General features: G+C 33.6%; 1 protein-coding gene across 1 annotated transcript; it reads left to right on the top strand.

Annotated features, from left to right (window-relative positions):
- The first annotated feature begins 3668 nt into the window (after positions 1-3668).
- Positions 3669-4115, top strand: LOC127541369 (dr1-associated corepressor-like). The gene has a single exon (XM_051966658.1). It carries the CDS (start codon positions 3669-3671, stop codon positions 4113-4115), a length of 447 nt encoding a protein of 148 aa, XP_051822618.1.
- The last annotated feature ends 19774 nt before the right edge of the window (positions 4116-23889 follow it).

The raw sequence follows: 23889 nt of genomic DNA, 5'->3' as shown, positions 1-23889 counted from the left end.
TTTTGTCATGTGAAAGAATCATTCCTTTCTACTTATCTTCACTTCCCTAGGGCAGAACTGAGACTGCTGAATGGAAATTATTAAAGAAGCAGATTTGGAATTTAAAATGGATATCAAGAGGTTATAGAATTAGATCAGGAAGCCATTTGATAGGATATTTAGTTCAGTCTACTCATTTTATCTAAGAGGAACCTGTGGGGCAGTTTGATTTTTAAAATATTTATGGCAGTCCCGGGTTTTGAACCAAAGGTTTGGATTTAAATCCTGCCCTATGTCATATTGTGATTTGAAATGTACAAAAAGAGAAGGGATTCCTTCAGATGTGATGATTCCCCTCTGAGCAGATGCTGGGTGACTTGTTGGACCTAGCATAAACTAGATTTATTCTTTTCTGCTACAAGCTTTCCCTATACCAAATATTCATATAGATATAAGAAGAGATCTATAGATTCCTATCTCTATCTAGATGACTTTTGAGATCTAATCCAACCTTGGAGTTCTATGAAGGTTTATAAGAAAGTCATTATAAGATTTAAAGATGTTGAGGCACTAGAAGTATAGATGTTGTTTGGTCTGAAGGGCAAGTTATCTTGGATTTGACAGAAAATAGAATAAGAAACAGCTATAATTTTTTGAGGAGAAAAAACAGGAGGTGCCACAGGGAATTTCTGCTTCCATGACTGAATAAACCACCGGCTAATTACAAATAAAGTGAAATTTTGTTTATTGTTTTTAAAGATGAAGAATGATTATGAATGTAAGACATTACCTAGATGAGGTATACTTGATGTTAAAGTTATATCTAGTGGGCCTTAAGGATTGCAAGATTTTATATGCTCATTTTCAAAAAATATCAGTATATGCTTTATATCAACATAAAGAAAACTGCCACTAACTTTTTTTCTCCCTGTACAATTATAAAATTCTTTGTTTAATGAATGGTACCATTTGGCCTGAACATGTTTTACTCAAAGTACTGAAGATTATCCCTATTTATTTGTACTTTGCTAGTCATTACATAGTAAATTAATGGGTGGTCTTGCCCTACTTCTGCCTGTGTGGACCAAGCATGGGTCTTAACCCTCAGTGCCCTGGGAAACTCTCCTAGATTATAAATTGTAGCAAAGGTGCAGATGCTGATCCGTAATGTTGGAGGAGTCAATTCACATCCTGCTTTAGGAATTTTCAATATCAGTGAAATCAGTGAAATCAATCCCGATTCAGGCATTTGCACCTTATTTTCCTCAAAGAAATATTACCAATTCCTCAATTTCTATCTAAAAAATTAACCAAAAAATTGAAAATTGAAAAAAAATAAACTGTTTAATTCCAGTTTGCAAGAAAAGCAAAATATAAATTACAGTGTGTTCTCCACACTTCTTCTGCCTCTTTGCTTTAAAATGATGGCTGCCAAAGGTATGTTTTCAAGAAGACAATTTAGGAGGTTTTCTGAAACAATATGTACACAAGGGAAACCAAAAATGGGCAACCATTAATCTTATATTTGTTCAGGATAAAGAGCTTTCAGAACCAAGTGTTTCCATTTTTCACTTATGGAAAGGACAGTCACTTTAGAACTACAAAAGCACCATTTCTTAAAGTCATTTAAAAGAGTGCCCTCCTAATGGTAACAAAAGATTTGGGAAGATAAAGTTTGGATACTTCCAAACGTGCAATGATTTATTTGTTCCTAGATAGGAAATTGCAGCATAGTATTTTGCCAGAAGGATGAAGTTTCACTGTTAAGCTTTTGTTTTCTGCAGTTATAAGCAGAGAGATGCTATTCTTAGTGTGGGATTTAAATGATTACTTTTAATGGCACTGAATAAATCCAGTTATCTCAGCAGAATGATGTACCAGAGTAAACTAATCATGATGAACTTACTAACACTTTGAGGACACAATTCATTTCACTTCTTGCCTACCTCAATTATTTGACTAGCTGCTGTAGAAGGTACTTGAATGTTTGCAGTTTCATAAGAGAAATCAATTATAAAACATCCCTGAAGCCCAAATATATACTGACTGAAAAAGGTTGATAATCGGCAAAACAATGGATTGGGTCAGAAGGTTAGAGTTTAACTTCTGCTTCTGGTACTTATAATCTTTGTAACCCTTTAAATTTCTGGGGCTGAATTTCCTCTTCTGCAAAGTGAAGAAGTTTGCCCAGATGATCTCTAAAGTCCCTTTCACCTCCTTATTTATGATTCTCTGAAGGAGATAACTACTGAGATTCACCTATCAATCAATAAGCATTTATTTAGTAGTTGTTGTATGTCTTATACTAGCACGCTATAATTGCTACACTAGAGGGCCATAGTGGTGCCATAATGCATAGAGTGCCAGTCTTGGAGTCAAGAAGACATCTTCCAGAGTTCAAATCCAGCCTTAGACACTTATTAAAGAAAGGAAAATCCTGAAATTAAGAACATTAGGGAAGACTTCTTGTAGAAGGTAGGATTTTAGTTAGGATTTGTTCTTGTTTGCCCTTTGGTCTCAAAGAGGGCCATGACATCAAGGAGATGATACCATGATATGTAAGTCATGGATTGAAGTGAGGGAGAGCTGTGCAAGGTCACTTGCCTCAGTTTCCCCTCCAGAGTCATGTATAGATCAGAACAATTGGAAATGGCCCTGGATGCAGTGGGAGATCTTTAAGCTAAAGTCTCCAACAGTTCTCAGTTTGACAGAAGCGGATGAATCCATTCATTGAATAAGGCTAGGTAGCAATTTTGTAAAAAATCTCTTTTACCTAGCCAATAATGAATAAATAAATGAACTAATGAAGGAATGAATAAATTACTCAAGCAATTAATTAATTAAACTGAAAGGAGAAGACCCTGAGGATTTCTGGCCAAAGCAGAAATGATTGCTATTTACATTGATTCGTTTAGGACTTAAAGGAAGCCAGGGATGCAAGCAATTGGAGGCACAGGGGACAGCGGGACAAAATGCTTAGAAATGGTATCTTTCTCAGGCAACAACCAAGAGCCAATTGCCACTTGATCAAAGAGTAGGTGTCCAGGGGCAAGGTGTAAGAAGACTAGCAAGACAGGAAAGAACAGGTTAGGAAGGCTTTGAGTGCTAACCTGAGCCTTTCCTGTTTGCTCCTGGAGGCAATAAGAGACAATTGGAATTGATTTGTGATTAGCAGAAAACGAACCTTGATCTTTTGGGGCTATTCATTCCACTTTGGGACAATTCTAATTCTGAAGATGGTTTTTCTTGCAGCAAGGTTAAATTTTCCTCCCTTTCTTTTAAACCCATTACTTCTAGTTTTAGGTTTTGGGGCCCAGAAAAATAATCCTAATCCTTCTCTTCCATCTGGTCATCTTTCAATTTCTTAATTATGATGTCTCCCACTATTCTCTGAGCAAAACATCCATAATTACCACCCTCCAAGTCAAGGTGCATTGATTAAATTCTAGGAATATAGAGAAAGACCAAATACAAATATATAAAATAAAATAAGAGAAACACATTTAATCCTTTTGCTATATAGTAGGCACCCAAGTATTTAAGAACAATTATTATCCCCACCATTGTCCAACCAGGTCTTTTCCCTAGGCTCAACATAATTGGTTCATTCAAACAAATTTCTTATGAGATGATCTAAAAACTCTTTATTATCCTGGTTGCCACAGTGGAGGCAATAGGAGGCTCTGAAGATGGCAGGCAAGAGGAAATACAAAGCCCATTCTCCCCAAGTCAAAATCAAGATCATAGAGACAGATGAGGAGATTGGCAAGATTGAAACTTTACCTGTCATGATATCCTGGGCATTAGGACTGTTTTTGAATCACTACAAAAGAAAGCTGGTCAGTTTTAAATGCCAGGACCTGTGCCTGCTTCCCACCAGAGCATCAGTTCCCTTTTTTGAAGGTTCAGTTGGCTTTGGGACTCGCCATGCAGGGAGATGGAAAAATCAATCCTGTAACTGGGGGAAAAGATGCCTTAGGGTTTCAGAAGTCCAGAAGCAACAAGAAAAAAATGGTGGTACAGGAAGAAAGGAGAAAGGTGAAGAATCTGGGATGAACTGGAAGCAGGAGGATGAGTGTGAAGACATAGAAACAGATGAGGAAGAAATATCACAGCTTCCACACCAATCCAGTTAAACCATTGGCTTGTTCTACAGCATCTCCTCCTTACTTCCCCAGCTCCTCTGTCCTTTCTCATCCTCCAGCACCCACAGTCTCACTTTGGTTGAGGTAGAAGATTATGACTCATAGACCTTCCCCTCTAATTCTTTTCTCTAGCCTTCCCCACCTCTTCTTCCCACCTTCCACATCTTGTAGTAAATTTTTTTGATTAAGGATGAGGTAAAAGGCATGGGGGGGGGAACTTTTTAAATACATATTTTTTTAAAAGAAGAAACAAAAATCTCGAGTTTTAACTCTCCAACTTTTCAATGTTTTCTTGAAGTGACTCCCTCACAATTCAAAAGAATTATTCAGATTTTTTTTTGTCCATAGTAGAATACGCAGTGATTGTCACAATCCAAAATCTAATTGTCTAATCCTAATTAATTCTCTTTTAATAACTATTTATTTATCATTAAATATTTCCAAATTGTAAATCTAATCTAACATTCAATTTTTTTTGTTTGTTTGTTTTACATTTTGAGTTCCAGGTTCCATCATTCCCCCCCATCCCTTCCAACACTTAGGAAGACAATCAATGTAATATCAACTATACATGTGAAGTTATGCAAAACTTATTTCCATTTTAGTCATGTTACAAAATTTTTGTTATCAGTTTTTTTTAAAGTATTCTCCAAACTGCAATCAGTTGATCAGTTCTTTCTGTAGAGGAAGAGAGCATTTTTTCATCAAGAATCCTTTCGGATTGTTTCTACTGTCAGTTGCTTCTCCCAAAGTCCCTTCAGTATAAATTTAGGAAGGTTGGAAGTACTCAGTTACCTAGGCACAATCACATTATCTTAGTAAATATTTTAAAATCTGTTGTCTCTCAAATCTGTTGTCTTTCTTCAAGAAGCAGTAGATAGCATTAATAAAGCTAAATCCACAGTTGACACTCAGCAGTCGTTTTGCCTTGGCCTCCAGATTATTCCTTTCCATGCAAAATAAAATCATTGCATTTTGATATCTTCATAATTTAACCAGTGATTTCATATTTTGTTGCCATAACACAGAAGCTATAATTGTTTAAATGCAAACCAGTGCCTGGGGATTAAATGATGGGAAATGCACATTTAAATTTAATTGATGTTTGAAAAATAATCTAATCAATGATACCATGTCATTTTTAGAAAGTTTGCTTGAAAAAAAAAGTTCACCTATAATTTATTGATATTGTGGCCATTATTTTCTATTTCAGTATGATTTATGTTAAGCATTTTTAAATTAATATCCACAAATATTACATCATTTTTGTCATGCTGTGTTATAAAACTGAAATGATTTTATTTCATTTAAATACAAGTTAAGGAAGTTTGGGTACATTGGTTCATAAAAAAGTAAAGTGCATGTAAATTTTTGAAAAAATATAAGCTATCTGTGTGTGGAAATTCATTGTAATTATTGTAAATTATTGTCATACATCAAATTTTGGTCTTTTTGCTACTATGCCTGAGGCATCTTGACCTTGGAACATATGAATTACATATATGACTTTTTTACAGTATTGAGAAAATCTTTGAGAAACTTTGCTGGGGGCAGGGCCCAAGGAGATTCATGGTTTAAAAAAGGCATAAACTGAAATGGCATCTATAATGGCACCAGAAATACTGTTTCAACAGCAGTAAATAAATACCTGTATTGCCCTTCAGCATCTTAGCCAAGAGACACCTAGTAGATATTCCTAATAGAAACTTTGTGTTTTTCTGCTAATAGGCCCCAGTGTGACTGTGCAGTGAGTGTCTACTGGGGTCCAAACTAAGAGGGGGCATTTGTTTTTCTTCCCAGAATACTGCCACAAACTTTGGGCTTACAATTCTAGTAGACTTTTCTTGCTCTTTGAACATTGTCAGATAGAGTAGAGCTGTTGGGGAGTGGGGGGAGAAAAACAAACTTCATGATTTGTATGAAATGAAATTGCTTTTCTAAGGAAGGGTAAAGATCATAATGATTTGGGGAGGAAAAAGAAGGGGAAATGGTGGCAATTCTTGCCCTTAGTAACTAGTCTCAGGCAAGAAATATTAAAACATTTGGGGGTTACTCTAGCATACTAGGCAAACTAATAAACAAAGCACAAATAAAAGAACATCATTTCTGTGGCTCACTACAAAATATCTAAATGTTTACCTAGCGTTGAATATTCATAGAATATCCATAAGAAATATTTACAAGGCTATCTGTCAACTTTATATTCTGTATCCATATCCTCTAACCTCTCTGGTAGGTTTTTAAATTTTTTTTCTGAGTTTGAATCTTCAACCTTTAAATACTGGAATTTTTCCAGTCATTAAGTGCTTATCTACTTTAAGACAATTATTGCTATGTGGAAATAAGACCTAACCAATAGAAACTTGTAGAGTCACCAGATTAGTCTCCTACTCATTGATAGTACCCTTCATTCATACCTCAATACTAATCTTGCCTTATTTTTTTTAGATTCAGAGGACAAAGACATTATCATTTCTTTTAACCTTCTCAGCCATACCAGTCTGTTTGGAGATGGTGTCTGGCTGCTTTATTATTCAAGGTTTAACTATTTCTGTCACATTGCCTAAGTAGCATTCTATCTATACCTGAACACTATCAAACCCAAATGAATCTTACTAATATGTTCTTCCTTTTGACACAGTTTTCTCAAATATCATTCCCATCTAAGCTTTTCCTTAAATTCTGACTACTAAGCTTTGTTCTAATAGCTCTCCTTTGATTCATATTTTAAAATCAAATAAAATAATTTTTATTCCTTGCTACAATTTTTTTCACTTTTTAGCTATCTTGTTTTCCTCTCCCCAGTTTTAGACAGATAGAGAAATAGATAAACACATAAAAGAAAACTAAACAAATACAAAAATGAACAAACTATCTATCCTCTTAACATTTTTGCTGCCTCAACTATTTAAAAATAGAACTTGCCACTCATATTTTTCCTCGCAATTTCTTTGCAGTTAGCAAATATTCAATATGAACCAAATAGGTTAACTGTTCTTTTTTAATTTTTATATCTTTCTCCACAAACATTTGATTATTTCTGTTCTCATTCTTCAGAAATATAAATGAAAAGGAAAAAAAAAAGGATTGTCTCAAAGTGACAATAAATGATCTCACACAGAAAGATGATTTCAGATCCCAATCTCAGAAGTGGTGAAATAGTTTTTCACAATGTGTACTGTTAGTCAATTACAAAACATTTGTCTTAGGATAATAAAAAATGAGTAGTTATAAGTTAGATGATTCAATCAAATAGGTCATTAGATTGAGTCTGATAAAATATCATCTGAATCCCAATTGCTATATATATATATACATATACATACATACTTAAAATTTCTGGGATTGTTTTATCTTTCCATTTGAGATGGTATAAGTTAATATTCTACAAAGAAGAAATGGGAAGGTAAAATTATCATGGATGGACGTAGGACAGCATATTCCTTCTTGCAAAATAGAATATAATCTATCAATTGAAATTATACCTTAAAAAAATGTGAAATTTTAATCATTTAGTAAATCATTCAGTTAAGTCAACCACTGGGAAGGACATTTTAATTACCATTAAGTAGAGACATCAAGAGATGAGTAAAGCAGACAGAATTGAATGAGAGAGAGGGATATCAGTTTAGGAGAGAGTGGCAGGATTGGGCTGACCTTTTCTCCTGAGCTGAACGATTGACAGAAGAGTATGGGGAAGCCTCAGGATTTGTTCATTTTACATAAATAGCAAGAAAAACAAATGCTATTCAAACTACTTCCACTCACAAACTATAATGTTGCCCTGAATAGCTGAGTAGGATTTGCTTCTGAAAAATCAAAATAAATTTCTATTACTCTGGGTGTTATGCCACAGTTCTTTTTAACTGTCCTGACTAAGTTTCCCTGTACTAGTTTCCCTTGTCTCAGTTTCCTTAACTGTTCTGTCTCAATCCCCTAAGCTGTAAATCCTCCTCTGGCCCATTAAGACTGAGGATTATTTGCTCTAAGGTTATAAATTGTTAGGAAGATAAACAAGAGAATAGACCTCTTGATTCTTTTCTGTCCTCAAGAATTTACAATATCCCTCTAAAATATTCCAAGATACCTTACTGATATCTTTATTTCTGTGTATTCAGACATCTTGTCTCTGGGTTTTTTAGGATTTATGGCCTCCCCCATCCTGACAGAAGTTTTCCCACTCTTCTTACCCCTTCCTTTGTTTAGAGAAAAGATATTTAAGAAGTTGGGGTTCCTCCATTCATGGCTGAAGGCTGGATGCTGGATGCTGTCCACTGGATTCTTTGAGATCACAGTCTCCTCCAGCTCTGGGAGCAACATGGATTCCTTGGTCCCAGTATATCTTTATCTCTATCTGACTAGATAATTTGAGATGAGAGTCCTGTCCAGTCAATTATACTCTCCCATTAATAAAATACTAAAAACTCTCTAATCTCTCACCTGCCTCAGTTTCTCTGGCATTACATGGGAAATAATTTCCTACTCCTTCTGCCCCTCAATCCAAGTTCAAGCCCTAAGAAATATTTGAAAGTTTTAATTGCCTTTTATTTCATCTAAATTTATTTGTTCCTACATATCAGCTTTGCTGTATCACAGTCATAATGTGGTATCACATATTGTAGCAATTGTAAAGTTAGAACTTCTTTGTGTTTCCATATAAAGCAATCTTATTAGCTAAAGCAGCTTTTTATAAAATAAAATCTAAATATTTCCATAAAAGGAGATTGTGACAAATTGATGCTACGTTATTTATTTCTTTTTAGGTTTATATAAGGGAGATTTCTATGACTTTTTATCATACACATATGATTAGAACATATGAAAGTTAGATTACCTTTAAAAATGTAATAATGTTGAACTACTTGTATTTATTTCTCTAAGAGACTTTATTGATATTTTTATATGTCATTTTGTCTGATGAACAAGCTGATTTTGGCAAGGTCTGGAAAGATTTACATGAACTGATACTGAGAGAAACAAGCAGAATCAATGCATGGTACAAAGGAGCAGCAAGAATGTGTGATAATCAACTATGAAAGGCTTAGTTCTTCTCAGCAGTTCAGGAATCTGAGGCAATCTCAATAAACTTTGGATAGAAATTCCATCTCCATCCGGAGAGAGAACTATGGAGATTGAATGTAAATAAATATATGCTATGTTCACTTTGTTGTTGTTGTTTTTCCCTCACCTGGTTTTCTCTTTTGTTCTTATAATTCTCTCTCAACATGATTAATAGAGAAATGTATATTTTAAAAGTAAATATACATGCATAAGCAGAAAAAATAAAACAATAATAGAAAAAAGAAATCATTTTATCATTACAGAATGAGGGAGAAGGCTGAAATTTTAATGATCTCAGTCTGAAAGGTGAGGGATTTAGGTGGTAGCTATGAAGCAAAGAAGCAAATAAGTAAAGATTTGTCAAGTAGGCTTAAATTAAGCAACAACTCTTCTAACTACAGGCAAGTCCCAAAATGCATGACTTTTATCCTTGAGCCACTCCTTCCTTCCTTCCTTCCTTTCTCCCTCCCTCCCTTCTTTCCTTCCTCCCTCCCTTCCTTCCTCCCTTCCTTCCTTCCTTCCTTCCTTCCTTCCTTCCTTCCTTCCTTCCTTCCTTTCTTCTTTCCTTCCTTCCTTCCTTCCTTCCTCCTTCCTTCCTTCCTTCCTTCCTTCCTTCCTTCCTTCCTTCCTTCCTTCCTTCCTTCCTTCCTTCCTTCCTTCCTTCCTTCCTTCCTTCCTTCCTTCCTTTCTTTCTTCCTTCCATCCCTTTCTTCCTTCCTCTAGAAACTTGCCATAGATTTAAATATAGCAGAGTAGTTTTGGGAAATAAAGATGTGTTTCTTAGCATACTTTGATAGTTTGTCATGTATATTTAGTAGAGATAATACTGTTTTTAAAGTGACTGTGTGTGATTAAAAATGCCCTTAACTCAAAAGGCAGGTATTAAGTGGTTACTTTGAAAAAGTATTGTGCAAAGTACTTAGGGAAATATAAGAAAAAATAATGACCTTCAAACCTTGTAGGGGAAGATAAAACATGAACAAATAAAATATAATTTGAGTATGATAGTTGTATAAAAGAGCTATAAAATGCTTTAAAAATTAGATTGAGAAGTTAGCCATTTCTAAATATCAGCCTAAATAATATCTATTTTCATAGTCATAACATGTATACATACATATATATACATACACATGCATGATGCATGCATGTGTGTCGTATGTACATACAGAAATAAGTATATGCGCATGTTTATATAGACACACCTAAGTATTTATGTATCTATATGTATGTTTATATGAAAGACTGTATAAATATGCATGTATATAAATATACATACATATATTATATACATATAGTTTGTGTGTGTGTATATATATATATATATATATATATATATATGAGTTTATTTATGCATGAAAAAATGAATAAAAACTTCTGAGCATTTGCATCATTTAGGAAATATAAGTTTTTTTCCTAGAGGGTCATTCTGGGTAATCTCCTTAGAGAATCTTTCTCATTATAAGAAAAAGTTAAAGGATAATTTTACCAAGGATCAGATTATTCATTGTTGTCTTCAGGAAGAATAATTAAATAGAGATTGATATATAAATATAGATATATAACATTCCTATCTTTTCCTGGATATTCGTGTGTGTGTGTGTGTGTGTGTGTGTGTGTGTGTGTGTATACACACATGAATGTGTATGTGTATATATATACATACATATATATTCATATAATATGTATAAAAGGCGGAGGCATAAGACATGTTACCTTTACCTGGGATACATTCTGGATATGTCTTCTGAGACTTAAAAACAAGAATTCCTTCCCATTTTAAATAATTCATCCAAGAAAAAATGCCACTCCCAAAATTAACACAACTGGTTCCATGATTTTATTTTCAATAAAAATGAGGATGCTGGACGAGACGGACTCTAAGCTTCCCATCTGAGCTAAATCTTTGTTCTTATTGTGACAATATCAAGGTAGACATAATGAATACATCATTAAAGTTACCTTGAGAACTAGGTTATTATGTAATATTGGGCAAGTCAACTCTCATCTTCAGGTTTTTTTTTTTTTTTTTTTTTTACCTGCTAATTATAGCACCTAACTTCCAGGAATGTAGTGAGAATCCAGTGATTTGACATATAAGTTATTTATAAGCTTTTAAAGAACAAAATCAATGCTAGTTATTATTTTTTTTTGTTATTATTATTATTATTATATGTGGTGATTCTGGTAATGTGTTTGAATTATTTTATATCTTATAAATTTGTTAAATTTATTCTATCAATTTTAACTTTTTTTAGAGTTTTCAAGATAAATCATCTCTTCTCCAAAAGAAATAATTTTATGTTTTCTTTCCCTATGCTTATTCTTTTGACTTAGTTTTCTTGTCATTACTATCATTAAAGTTTCGAGAACTATGGTAAGTAGTAACAGTGATAATGGGTATCCTTTCTTTACTTCTGCTCTTATTTGAAAAAGAAAAAAAAAACTCTAACTTTTTCCCATTATTTATTTTTTTAACCTTACTTTTATAAAAAAAAATTATTATTTTCTATCTTTTGTAAAAAAAAAAGTTAATTTATTCCTAGACTTTCTTGTTTTCTTTTAACTGGAAAAATGGGTTGAATATCATAAAATCATTTTTGAATCTATAAAATCAGCATTTTGTGAGGTTTATTAAATATCAATTAAGTATATTCTGTTATATTTCATACATTATATATATTTTGAACAACTGTACATTCCTGACATAAATCTGATTTTTATATAGCATATGATCTTTTTTAACATGTTGTACTTTATATGATATCTTATTTAAAAATTTTTGCATAAAGACTGGTTCATTAGGAATATTAATTTTTAGTATTCTTTATCTGTTTTCTCTCTCCTTGGTTTAAATATTAGAGTACATTGACTCTTTAGGCAGTCTACTTTGCTGTTTGATGGTTATATATATAAATCTAAAATCTTTCTACTTGCAACTTCCACCCGTTTCTCCTACTTCGGCCCTCTGCATCCAAGAAAAAGACAAGTTTATTTCCTTTTTCCAATTGGCAGCCATTCAAGTAGTTGAAGAAAGCTGAAGTTGAAGTTAAAAACTCATGTATATTAAAGTCTCTTTTCATTCTCAAGCTTCCATTTATCTTCATATGACACAATTGCAAGAAATTTTACCATGATGCTTCCCTTCCTTTGGACACACCAAAATATATCATTCTTAAAATGTGGCACGCAGAAATGAACAAAATATTCCAGTTGTGACAAGCTAAAATAGCGAAGAGTATAGTAGGAATAATACTTCTATGTACTTTTGACATTATATTTTTTTTACTGTGACTTAAGGTTTCACTAACTTTGGTCACCATTATCAAACTTTTGACTCATAACTGACAATCTCTTCAAAAGTCCTGCTTTATGCTATTGAGACAACTATGAATTCTAGAAGATTATTCCAATGGAGCTCAGGTTTAAAAAAAAAAAAGTTTAGTTTGTCAAACTGGAAGTTATATAGAGAGAACTATAATCAACAAACAATTTGAGACCATTACTGATCACAAAATAGAAATTTTTGATTACATCAAATTAAAAAGCCTTTGTACAAACAAAACAAATGCAAACAAGATTAGAAGGGAAGCAACAAACTGGGAAAACATCTTCACAGTTAAAGGTTCTGATAAAAGCGTCATTTCCAAAATATATAGAGAACTGACTCAAATTTATAAGAAATCAAGCCATTCTCCAATTGATAAATGGTCAAAGGATATGAACAGACAATTTCCAGAGGATGAAATTGAAACTATTACCACTCATATGAAAGAGTGTCCCAAATCATTATTGATCAGAGAAATGCAAATTAAGACAACTCTGAGATACCACTACACACCTGTCAGATTGTCTAAGATGACAGGAAAAAATAATGATGAATGTTGGAGGGGATGCGGGAAAACTGGGACACTAATGCATTGTTGGTGGAGTTGTGAACGAATCCAACCATTCTGGAGAGCAATCTGGAATTATGCCCAAAAAGTTATCAAATTGTGCATGCCCTTTGATCCAGCAGTGTTTCTATTGGGCTTATATCCCAAAGAAATACTAAAGAAGGGAAAGGGACCTATATGTGCCAAAATGTTTGTAGTAGCCCTATTTGTAGTGGCTAGAAACTGGAAAATGAATGGATGCTCATCCATTGGAGAATGGCTGGGTAAATTGTGGTATATGAATGTTATGGAATATTATTGTTCTGTAAGAAATGACCAGCAGGATGAATACAGAGAGGACTGGCGAGACTTACATGAACTGATGCTAAGTGAAATGAGCAGAACCAGGAGATCATTATACACTTCGACAACGATATTGTATGAGGACATATTTTGATGGAAGTGGATTTCTTTGACAAAGAGACCTAACTGAGTTTCAATTGATAAATGACAGACAAAAGCAGCTACACCCAAAGAAAGAACACTGGGAAACGAATGTGAACTATCTGCATTTTTGTTTTTCTTCCCGGGTTATTTATACCTTCTGAATCCAATTCTCCCTATGCAACAAGAGAACTGTTCGGTTCTGCAAACATATATTGTATCTAGGATATACTGCAACATATCCAACATATAAAGGACTGCTTGCCATCTAGGGGAGGGGGTGGAGGGAGGGAGGGGAAAAAATTGGAACAGAAATGAGTGCAAGGGATAATGTTGTAAAAAAAAATTACCCTGGCATGGATTCTGTCAATATAAATATAAATAAAAATTAAAAAAAAAAACAATTTGACCAATATTTGGGCATGATACCTGGGAAATTATAAATAATGTGCCATACTTGGGTTAAATATATATATATATATATATATATATACACATATATATATGATGTCTAAAAAATTCAAAAGATATAGTTTCTGGATAATTGAAGGTTTTATTAATAAGAAATCAGTGGTACATTTGAATAAGACCCCTGACAATGGTAGACTCACAGTTTATATGTTCCTGAGCATGGCAATTCACTTTACTGGTTAAAATTAATGAGAGAATATATATTACAATGAGAGTTTGGCTATATTAAAATAAGAGTCTTAAGGTATGTCACACTGAGCTCCCAAATCTTGGTCAAAGAGACAAAGAGATGTGTTAATTTCCTTAACAACTTGACAAAAGGAAGAATCCACACTTTTCCACACTAGTTTTAGTAAACACAATGAGCAGAGATCCAACTATTCACCTAAGCTTAGAAAGCCTTTTATTGTTTTTTTTTTTTAATTATATTTTAGCCATCTTGCCTGGCTAAGAATGATTTCCGATGCTGGTTGATTTCTGGATGAGGAAGTAGAAAAGGGGAAATCTTTGATCCTGATTCAATAATTTGTTATTAATACAAGAGAGAAATAATCATCTCTCTCATACATCAGCTGTAAAAATACACAGCAGGGGACAAATAGTTAAAAAGCCTTTATGCAGAAGAAATCTCTGGGATTTGCTGAACACAAAGCTCAGTATGAATTAGCACCTGATGGTATAGTATATTTTTAAAAAGAGCTAATCATCCTTTGTATTAACAGATAAGTCATACACACAGTGTAGGAAATACTAATTCCACTACTGATGAGGTTTAGATACAGTTTCTTAAAAGGACCAAAACCCGCTTCACTACTGTTCTACCCTAGTAGACATTTATATCTGAATCGCTACATCCAATTCTTGGGACCATTTCTTTGAAGGGACATTGTATAAGTTGGAGAACACCAAGAAAAGTGTTACTAATTTAAAGACTATACATCTTAAAAGACTATAGGATAGTTAGACAGGGATAAATATTTGAATAGAGGCGCCATGATTAGCTTTCTCCAAATATATGAAAGTCATGTGAAATGAAGGATAAGCTTGGTCCAGTTTGGCTTCAGGGGGAAGACCAAGGTCCAAATGACAGAGAGATAGATTTGTGTCAAAATCCATAAGGACAACCTTCCAACAGTAAAAGCTGCTCAAACCTAGAATGAGAAACTTAATAAAGTAGATTATCTAGTAAGAGGAAATTAGATTTGGATGCTCATGGCTTCTTATTAGAAATGTGGAATGGGAATTCACTCTTCAGGTTGAACTCAATTTTATCTGAGGTTCTTTTTAACACGACAATTGTAAGATTCAGACTTTTATTTATTACTTACAGAGACTTTTACTATCAGTGGTATCTTAATCTTATTAAGCTTCCATAGTTTCTTACCATCTCTTGTTTAGTATATTTTATGGTATTGCTTACAGAAACGTGAACATCAATGTGTAACCAATCCCAGATTTAGTTTATGGCCTCTCATAATGATGGGACAGATTATTTCTCACGATGTTTTCCTTGGCACAGAAGCAGTTCAGATTCTAGGTTTTCATAATTATACTACTCAACTGTAAAATGTCGATAATAATAACACTTTTCTCATAGGGTTGTTTTGAGAATCAAATGAGATTATATTGTTAAAACCATTTGGCACAGTGCATAGAACTCTGTCTATATTACACACACACACACACACACACACACACACACACATATATAAATATACATACACCCATATAGTAATATATGTATATGCTTGTAGGTAGCAATATTTATAGTTATGTATGTATATAGAGAGAAAATTATATGTGTATATATATATTTATTTATATGTATATGTGTGTATGTATGTATATGTGTAGGTATGTATATATACTTATTTCTATCCCTTCTCTTCCTTATGATGACTAGTTTCAATAGTATCTGGGACTCCAAAATGTGTATACTCTGCACTTTTCTGAGCACAGAAAGATGTAAGTGAAATAATTCCTCATCCATCAATCAGCAAATACTTTTAGATCATCTCCAAACCCTTAGCATTTTGTCCCATGGCTTCTGTTCTTTTTCTTTTCCAATCCATGTTTTTTCCCCATCTCTTCAATTATCTCTCAGAGTCATAGCTTTTATAATGAGAAGAAGATTGGTTTTGAATTTAAAAAAAAATACCTGGATTCAAGTTTGTATCCCAGTAAGCATGGGAAAGTATCATATTATTTCTGGTCTTAGTTTTCTCATCTTGAAAATGAAGATCTCATTTTTATGGATTCCTGAATGGAACCTTAAGTTTCAAGATTTAAATCCTAGGAACTAGGAACTAGGAACTTCTACATGTTTACCTTTCTTCTTTCTCTCCTGAGATTCATAGTTATGTGTTGGGGGTAGCAATTCCAAGTTCCAAATGATGCATTTGAGTTTCAGGCATGAGATGTTGAGATTGAGGAAAGCAAGTGGCACCAAATATTGGGGTTTGGTCACATAAAGAATTCATAATGGCCATTCTCTTTGGCAAAAGGTGGGTTTATTTAAGTGAAGAGATTATAGACGAAATGAAGGATGGACACCAAGAATGATAAATACGAAATAGATTTGGGAGACCATATAGTTAACATTGGAAAAGCCATGTTCCCTAGTAGAACTCACAATTTACAAGGAGAAAAGGAACACTCCAAGAGGTAGGAGCATGACCTTAACTGGAAAACTAAATCCACAGAGGAGTTTAGCACCCTAAAAGAATTAATTACCTATAGAAACAGAGAGACACCGTAAGGCATGGGGGAGGTAAGGGAAAGACATAGAATACCATGGCAGGTTTTAACCCAAAAGAGGTTCAGTAAAGATGGCAAGAGCCGTGAACAGATTTATAGGGGAAATTTAACCTTGGGGGTGTGACATAACATATTTCTGACTGGACATATCAAAGTGCGGTTACCCAGGATCTCCACAGAGAATGGGACTATAAGGTAAAACTGATCCCCATCAGTGCCTTCCCTGCTTGCCTTAGAGAGTAATTTTATCAGTACTTCAGGCTCTCTCTGCTAACCTCATCTAGTAATGCAGGACTTCATCAACAATGTTTCCTAGAAAGTTGAGCCATTTTGTCTATCCTACCAAAAGTAATTTACATTCTCTTTACCTTATTACTTATCAACACTCCTAATCTGTTTATGCACATATTTCTATATCATATATAAAACAATACATAATAATGATTTGGTGGTAGATTGGTATGGATGGAACTAATAGTACTTTAATTTCAGAATTTCTAAAAATGGGAATATTTCGACTCTTCTAAATTGCTATCAGAACTGTAATAAAAAGTTTTTGCTCTTAATAAGGTTTATAAAAAACATATACATTTTGGTGGTATACTAAAAAGACTTGTCTCCACAGTCGGAGAATTTACTTTTAAATTTCACCTTTGAAACTTACAACTTGTATGCAGAAGGTCATTAACCTTCTAGGGCTCAAATAAAAAGAGAAGGTTGGACTAAATAGCCTCAGAGGTCCCTTCCAGGAAAAGTAGTATGAACCTTTGTTCAGTGCAGTTGTAATGGAATCCAAAAAGGACAGGAGATTTTCTATAGAAAGTATTGGTCCTCTACCTTCCTTTTATATTGCAGAAACTATGATTAAAAGGATTACCTTTGTCCCTCTCGGTGGAAGAAGCAAAGCTTGAGGAGTCAGCTTTTGTTTCAAACAAGTGAAAGCAAACCACTGGCTCAAGGCAACCTTTTAATGATCTGGGATTTAAAGGGAAGTAAGTGTATTATATCTTTGAAAACCAATTGTAATGCTTCTACTTCTGTTATTCAGGCACCCACTACATAAAACTCCACATCTCCATTACTTAAAAGCTTGAGTGGGGTTGCAGGCAAAATTTCAATATGTGAAACTGGCAAATCAATAAAAAGATCTGGGAACAATATTTACCTTGACTAAAAACACCCTCAGGAGTATAAGAGGGAGCCTTTTGGCCAATGTGTCTGTTTGCTAATAATACAAGCCCTGGTGCAGTCAGATACTCACTGACAAATCCTCCTGTCACTGTTCCACCAAAAACAACCTGAAGCCTTTTAGAAAATTGGATTTGTCAACATTATTGAGTTTTGTAGCTATATATATAGCAGATGAGGATGAAAGATTATAACTTAAGCAAAAAAGAGGGAAAAAAGTTCTATATATGAAAAATTATTAGGACTTGAGACTTTTTTTTAATCTTCCCTGAGAGCATGAAAAGTGCATGATTATTAAATTATGTCTATGTAACCCTGGGTTCAAGAATGGCCATTTCCATAATACTCTCATTGGTAAAAAGAAGGATAGCAAAAAAAGAAAAAAAAAGAAAAAAGGGACAAAAAGACAAAGGGAAAAGTATGATTTTGATAGGCTGAGTAAGACTGCAGCAAAAAGGTTAAGTCCTTGGTAGCCAAGTAGTCTTTAAGAAGGGACAATGACAGGAAATGGTTTTGTTGTCCTTAAATTGGCTTTGCTGCATTGGGACCTTGTTGAAATTATTGCATTTCAATCCCTGAGGTATTCCTTTACTATATCAAGCCCTACCTGTTCCTTGCTCATTAGTTCATTAGGAACTTATCCCACCTTATGGCTTCTTTCTCCTTGGTGATGGTAAATTCTTAAGAAATTTTGCCTATTTACTAAAAGTCATAATGGTTACTTCATTAGGGATATAGCTTGCCTTATGATATCTTCCTCCTTGTTATGGCATCTTCCCCCTTATAATTGCAAATTCTGCTAAGGAACTTAGCTCTTTGCCTTTCCCTTTGCTAATTTTTTTAGCAAACCCCTTTTGGAATATAGCCTGTCTACTCACAAGAAAATCTTTACTCCTTATTTTCCAAGATACAATTTTTTTGAGATACTGGTCCAGAACTTTAGTGTGTATTTTGGGGTTCAACATTCCTGTACCCCATAAACTTGATGTTTTTGTGAGAGCCCTTCTTACTTTAATAGAGGATCCTTGTAGTTTCATATCCTTTGAGAAGAAACCCACAAAGAAAGATGATGGTCATTGAATGGCAGACAACTCAGTATGTCCTATTTTCTAGCTTCCCTCCCTAAAGACATCAGATAATTTCCCTTTGGGTAAGATCCAGGGCTGTTTTTTGGTTGTGGTTAAACTGATGTCCTTTCCTCCTATTTGGAAAGCATGTTCACTTACTCTGTGTATCACTTAACATTTCCTAATTTAGGTAACTTTTCTAATTTTTGTTTGTTATTTGCTTGGCTAAATGGTCAATTCACTTCACTATTTGTGATGGACTTTGGCAAAACAAGCATTTGGTGGGAAGTGATCAGACTTTCACATATAACCTTAGGAATAGTCTTTCTTCTTTAAGGTGTGGTGACCAAGAAAGTACCTTTAACCAAAGGGAAAAAAGTCCCTATAATAGCAATATAAAGGGGCAGACATTTTAATTCTTGGCTGATATTGTCTCTCTTGGAATTGCAATGCCAGTGATTTCCTGTTCTCTTCTCCTGTTCTCCTTAATGAAAGTAAATAAAGAAAGAAAGAAAATAAAAACCTCACAACCTCATTTAGGAGAAAAATAATGGACAAAATTTTAGAGATATCTTTTGATGCTTCCCCATATGCAACAGACATACAGTCATAAACACACACACAAACACACACTACATCTTGTTACCTCATTATTCTGGTGAATTTTCAGATGAACATTCTTGTAAGCATCTTAAAAAATTCATATGCAGGATCAAGACCATCCCTGGTGGGAGAAGAATATACTTTTAAGTAAGATCCTATGTAGCTAAGATTGGAAACATATTCTGCTCAAACACTGGCAGTTAGGTAAATGTATTAAGCCAAACCCCAAAGTCTTGAGTTTTGAACTGACATTTCTAGTAATTTTTGAGGCATGGATCTTTAAAGCTAGAAATAATGATGATGGCAATGATGATGTCATCTGAGGTCGATCTTGATCTGAGTTTTTCTGACTCTAGTTCTAGCACTCTATCCACTTCTCGATAGATAGATATAATCTTGTACAAAACTTTGATTCAATCTTCTTAAATTATAGATACTATAGTTCAGGGTTTTAAATTCCTTTTTTTCTTCTCTGACTTCTGGCAATCAAATGAAACCTATTGATCCTTTTCTCAGAGGAAAAATGCTTTAAACTGCATACAATAAAATTCACAGGTCTACCAAGGGAACCAACTATATTGAAATATAATTATCAAAATATAGTTTCAATTATTCACCAACCTGATGCTGAAAATTTCTGCAACTTGCCTTATTTCCTCATTGAGTAAACTGAGTTACAGAAAGAGAACATAGCTATGTATGAGGCTAAATAAACCAAGTTTTTTGGGTACAAGCCCAGAATTTGAATACATTGTTTAAAGGTTTGCTGTTGTTTGTTAAAAATGTGAAAAGTTTCCTAATCGTATTATTGTTAAGAAAATCCTTTCGTAGGGAAGTAAACTGAGTCCTGTGAGGTTAAGTGACTTGTTTAGGAACCAGTATTTAAGGAACCATATCTCAAACAGAAGCCTTGCTAAAGGGAAATGGAGATGGGAGAAACAGACATTGTTTCAGACTTGTGATTTTAATGGTGTTGTATCATACTCAAAGAGAAACATGGTGACTCAGTGAGCATTCATTGACTTAGAAGATTACATATTAACATTATTTAGGTTTTATTGCATTATATATATAAATGCTTTTCCAGTTACATTTTAATCTGGTTATGGGGGTATTAGGGCTCCATGTTTACTACTTCAGGTATTAGAATTCTTACTAAGGAATAAAATTCAGCATATGGAGAAAAACAACAACTCTTCTACCTGAATTTTGCTGGAGGCTGAGAACTCAAAAGCTTGAGTATCACACAGCTAATTAAAGCAGAGCTGGCCCATGAATGTCTGACTCTGAGGTTCTCTCTAATCACTCCATGCTCACACACTAACATACTTTATATGCTTGGAACTTAAATTGTTCATTGAGTTAAAATGAAAATTCCTGTTTGGCTTAAAGCTCAGGAAACTGAAGATTTAGGCAATTATGTTGTAATTAATCCATCTATTTAATAAAAAAGTCACCCTGGAAAGTTCCTCTTGATGTCTAATCCCAGGGCAGAACTAACTTCAAATTCTTGAGCTAAATAATGGCTGACCTTGAGATTTGTCATCAGGATGGACTTTGCCATTTGGACCACCTGCTGAGTCTGTTGTCCAGGAACTAGACTCAGTTCTGAAAGGATTTGGGATCAGTGGCTTTCATTTTTTTTTTTAAATTTTAGACAGTTGAACAGTATTCTGGCCTAAGGGTAAAGAAGACCTAGCTTGAAACCCTAACTGAAGATCAGGAAAAGTACAAGAGAAAATGCAAATTTTTTTTGAAAAAAAAAAAAAAAAAACAGGACTTTCTTAATAGAAGGCTAGACTTAGGATCAGGAAAACATAATTTTCCTCCCTCAAATATCTATAGATGTGCAACCCTAGACAAATAATTTTTCTGTACCTCTTTTATCAATTATAAAATGAAAGGGTTAGAGTCTATGACCTCCAAGCTCCTAAATCTAAAATCTGTGATTTGCAATCAAGCCAACTCTGAAGGACTAAAGAGGTGCTTATATGTATGTGAATAAAAGAACTACAATGACAAAATTATTGACCATTGAGTATAAAAATATGGTGATAGAAGTGAGACTAATATAGCATGTTTCCTGAGTGGGGGACTGAGTAGCATATCTGTGAAATTTAGCTTTTAATTTTATTTTTGTTACTTAATTACTAGGACTTAGTTTACTTCCTTACAAAAAGGAGAACTGAGTTAATAACCCGGTAAATAGGGTACCATGCCTGAAGTCAAGATCTGAGTTCAAATTTGTCTTTAGACATTTACTATCTATGTGATCTTGAGAAAGTCAGTTAACATCTGTTTGCCTCAATTTCCTCTTCTGTAAAAATAATAATAATAAAAGCACCTTCCTCTCAAGAATGTTGTGAGGATCAAATTAAATAATAATTATGAACAGCTTAGCATAGTGCCTAGAATATAAGTACTGCATAAATATTAGCTTCTATTCTTTTTCTTCTTATTATATTTTAAGGTCTCTTTAATTTCATTCCAACCGTGATCTGGTGAATATCAAGGAGCTATCCTCTCTGATTTAAGTAAAGTATAATCCCAAATCAGGCAAATCCCCATGCTCAATATTATAAGATCCCTCAGGAGATAATTTCATCTTCTATCCTTTTGGAAATTGTAAACATACACATGTATAAACACACATATTTACACACATTTTCACACACATATTTATATATTTTATTAATATCTATCTATATATCTACATCTATAGAGAGATGTATCTATTAATATACATGTAACTTGTTTTTGTCCCTTTCCTATATCCCTCTTAGGTAGTAATTTCTTTAAAGACAAAGACACTATCTTAGTCATTCTTATATTCCTTAGTGACATGCACAGTAGGGGCTTAATAAATGGTTATTTAATTGAACTTTGCTTTTCCAAATTTAAGTGCAGAGACTGACTGTAATTGCTGTGTATAGTAGGAAAAATATATATTTATAAAAAAAAAATGCCTCATAAACTTACCCTTTGAAACTCACATTCAACAAGAATAGATTTCTGGGTAAGAGCAATGTGGTGTGTGCCTCTGCTATGTTTAAATCTTCTATGAAGGTTATGCCAAAATTAGGAGAACTAAAATATAATGTCATTTAACTCTACCTTCTCTGCCACTCTTTGAACCTAAAGACTACTTATGCTAGTAGTATCAGTGCAGTCCCCATTACACAGTTTTATTGTTTTGTTATTTTTTCTTTGTTTCTTGTTTAAGTTTATTTTTCCATGCTTTTTTTTCCTCATGCAACCTTGGTAGTATAGAAATGATTATGACAATCTGTTATAAAAAGACTAGGGTCTAATGTCTTTATAGGCTGACAAGTCTTTTGAATTGAAATCATAGAGTCATGGAAAGAGGGCTTGACCAGGTAACTCAAAGCATTAAGGAGATGAAGGACCTGCGGGAAATAGTTCTCTCTGAACCTGTCTGTTTATGTTACATTGAAGCATTTGGACTAGTTGACATCTAAGTTTCATTCTTATTCTTATGTACAATGATTTTTATTACCCTGATCAGTGGTTGAAAGGATCTTTTAAACATCAATCATTTAAGCAGGGTAAATAAAAATAAGTTATGAGGATAACTTAGGATAACTTATTTTTCCTGATTGAGACTCAGGATCACAGCAGTTTGAACTAGAAAAGATCTTATTAATCATCTCCAGGGATTCTTAAACATTTTTGTGGGTATCATCAGCCCTTTTAGTATTCTGATGAAACTTACAGACCTCTTCTCAGAACAATGTTTTTTAAATTAAAAAAAAAATAAAGTATTACAAAGGAAATTGGTTAAATTGGAATGATTATGAAAATATACATTTTTTTTTAAAGTTCCTATATTCCAAGTTAAGAATACTGATGTAGGGTGAGATCCTCACTCTTATTTTATAAATAACAAAACAGATCCAGAAAAATGACTTTCACATCAAAAAAGTAGCTAAGCTGGGATCTGAAATTTAAGCCAGATATTCTGATTCTCATGACAGGTGTAGAATATAAATTCATTGATTTAATTATTTTATTTAATGATATGTGTCTATTACAAAAAAGGAAATAAAGACTATGAAAAATCATAATGATTTTTAAAAGTATTTGACTTTGAATATTGCAAAAAAGTATTTGTGTTGAATACTGCCTTTATTATGTTTATAGTTTAGGAGAAATAATAAACATTGTCCAATAATTAATCCAACTTTAAGTAAACTGCAAAAAGAGTCTATTTTGATCATTAAAATGAAGAGCAAATTACTTATGGCTGGAAGGAGAATCCTACAAGAGGCTATTGATCAT

This window comes from Antechinus flavipes, chromosome 6 (assembly GCF_016432865.1).
Source record: "Antechinus flavipes isolate AdamAnt ecotype Samford, QLD, Australia chromosome 6, AdamAnt_v2, whole genome shotgun sequence".
Lineage (NCBI taxonomy): Eukaryota > Metazoa > Chordata > Mammalia > Dasyuromorphia > Dasyuridae > Antechinus > Antechinus flavipes.
Note: the sequence above shows the minus strand (reverse complement) of the source record. Positions and strands in the feature narration are given on the sequence as shown.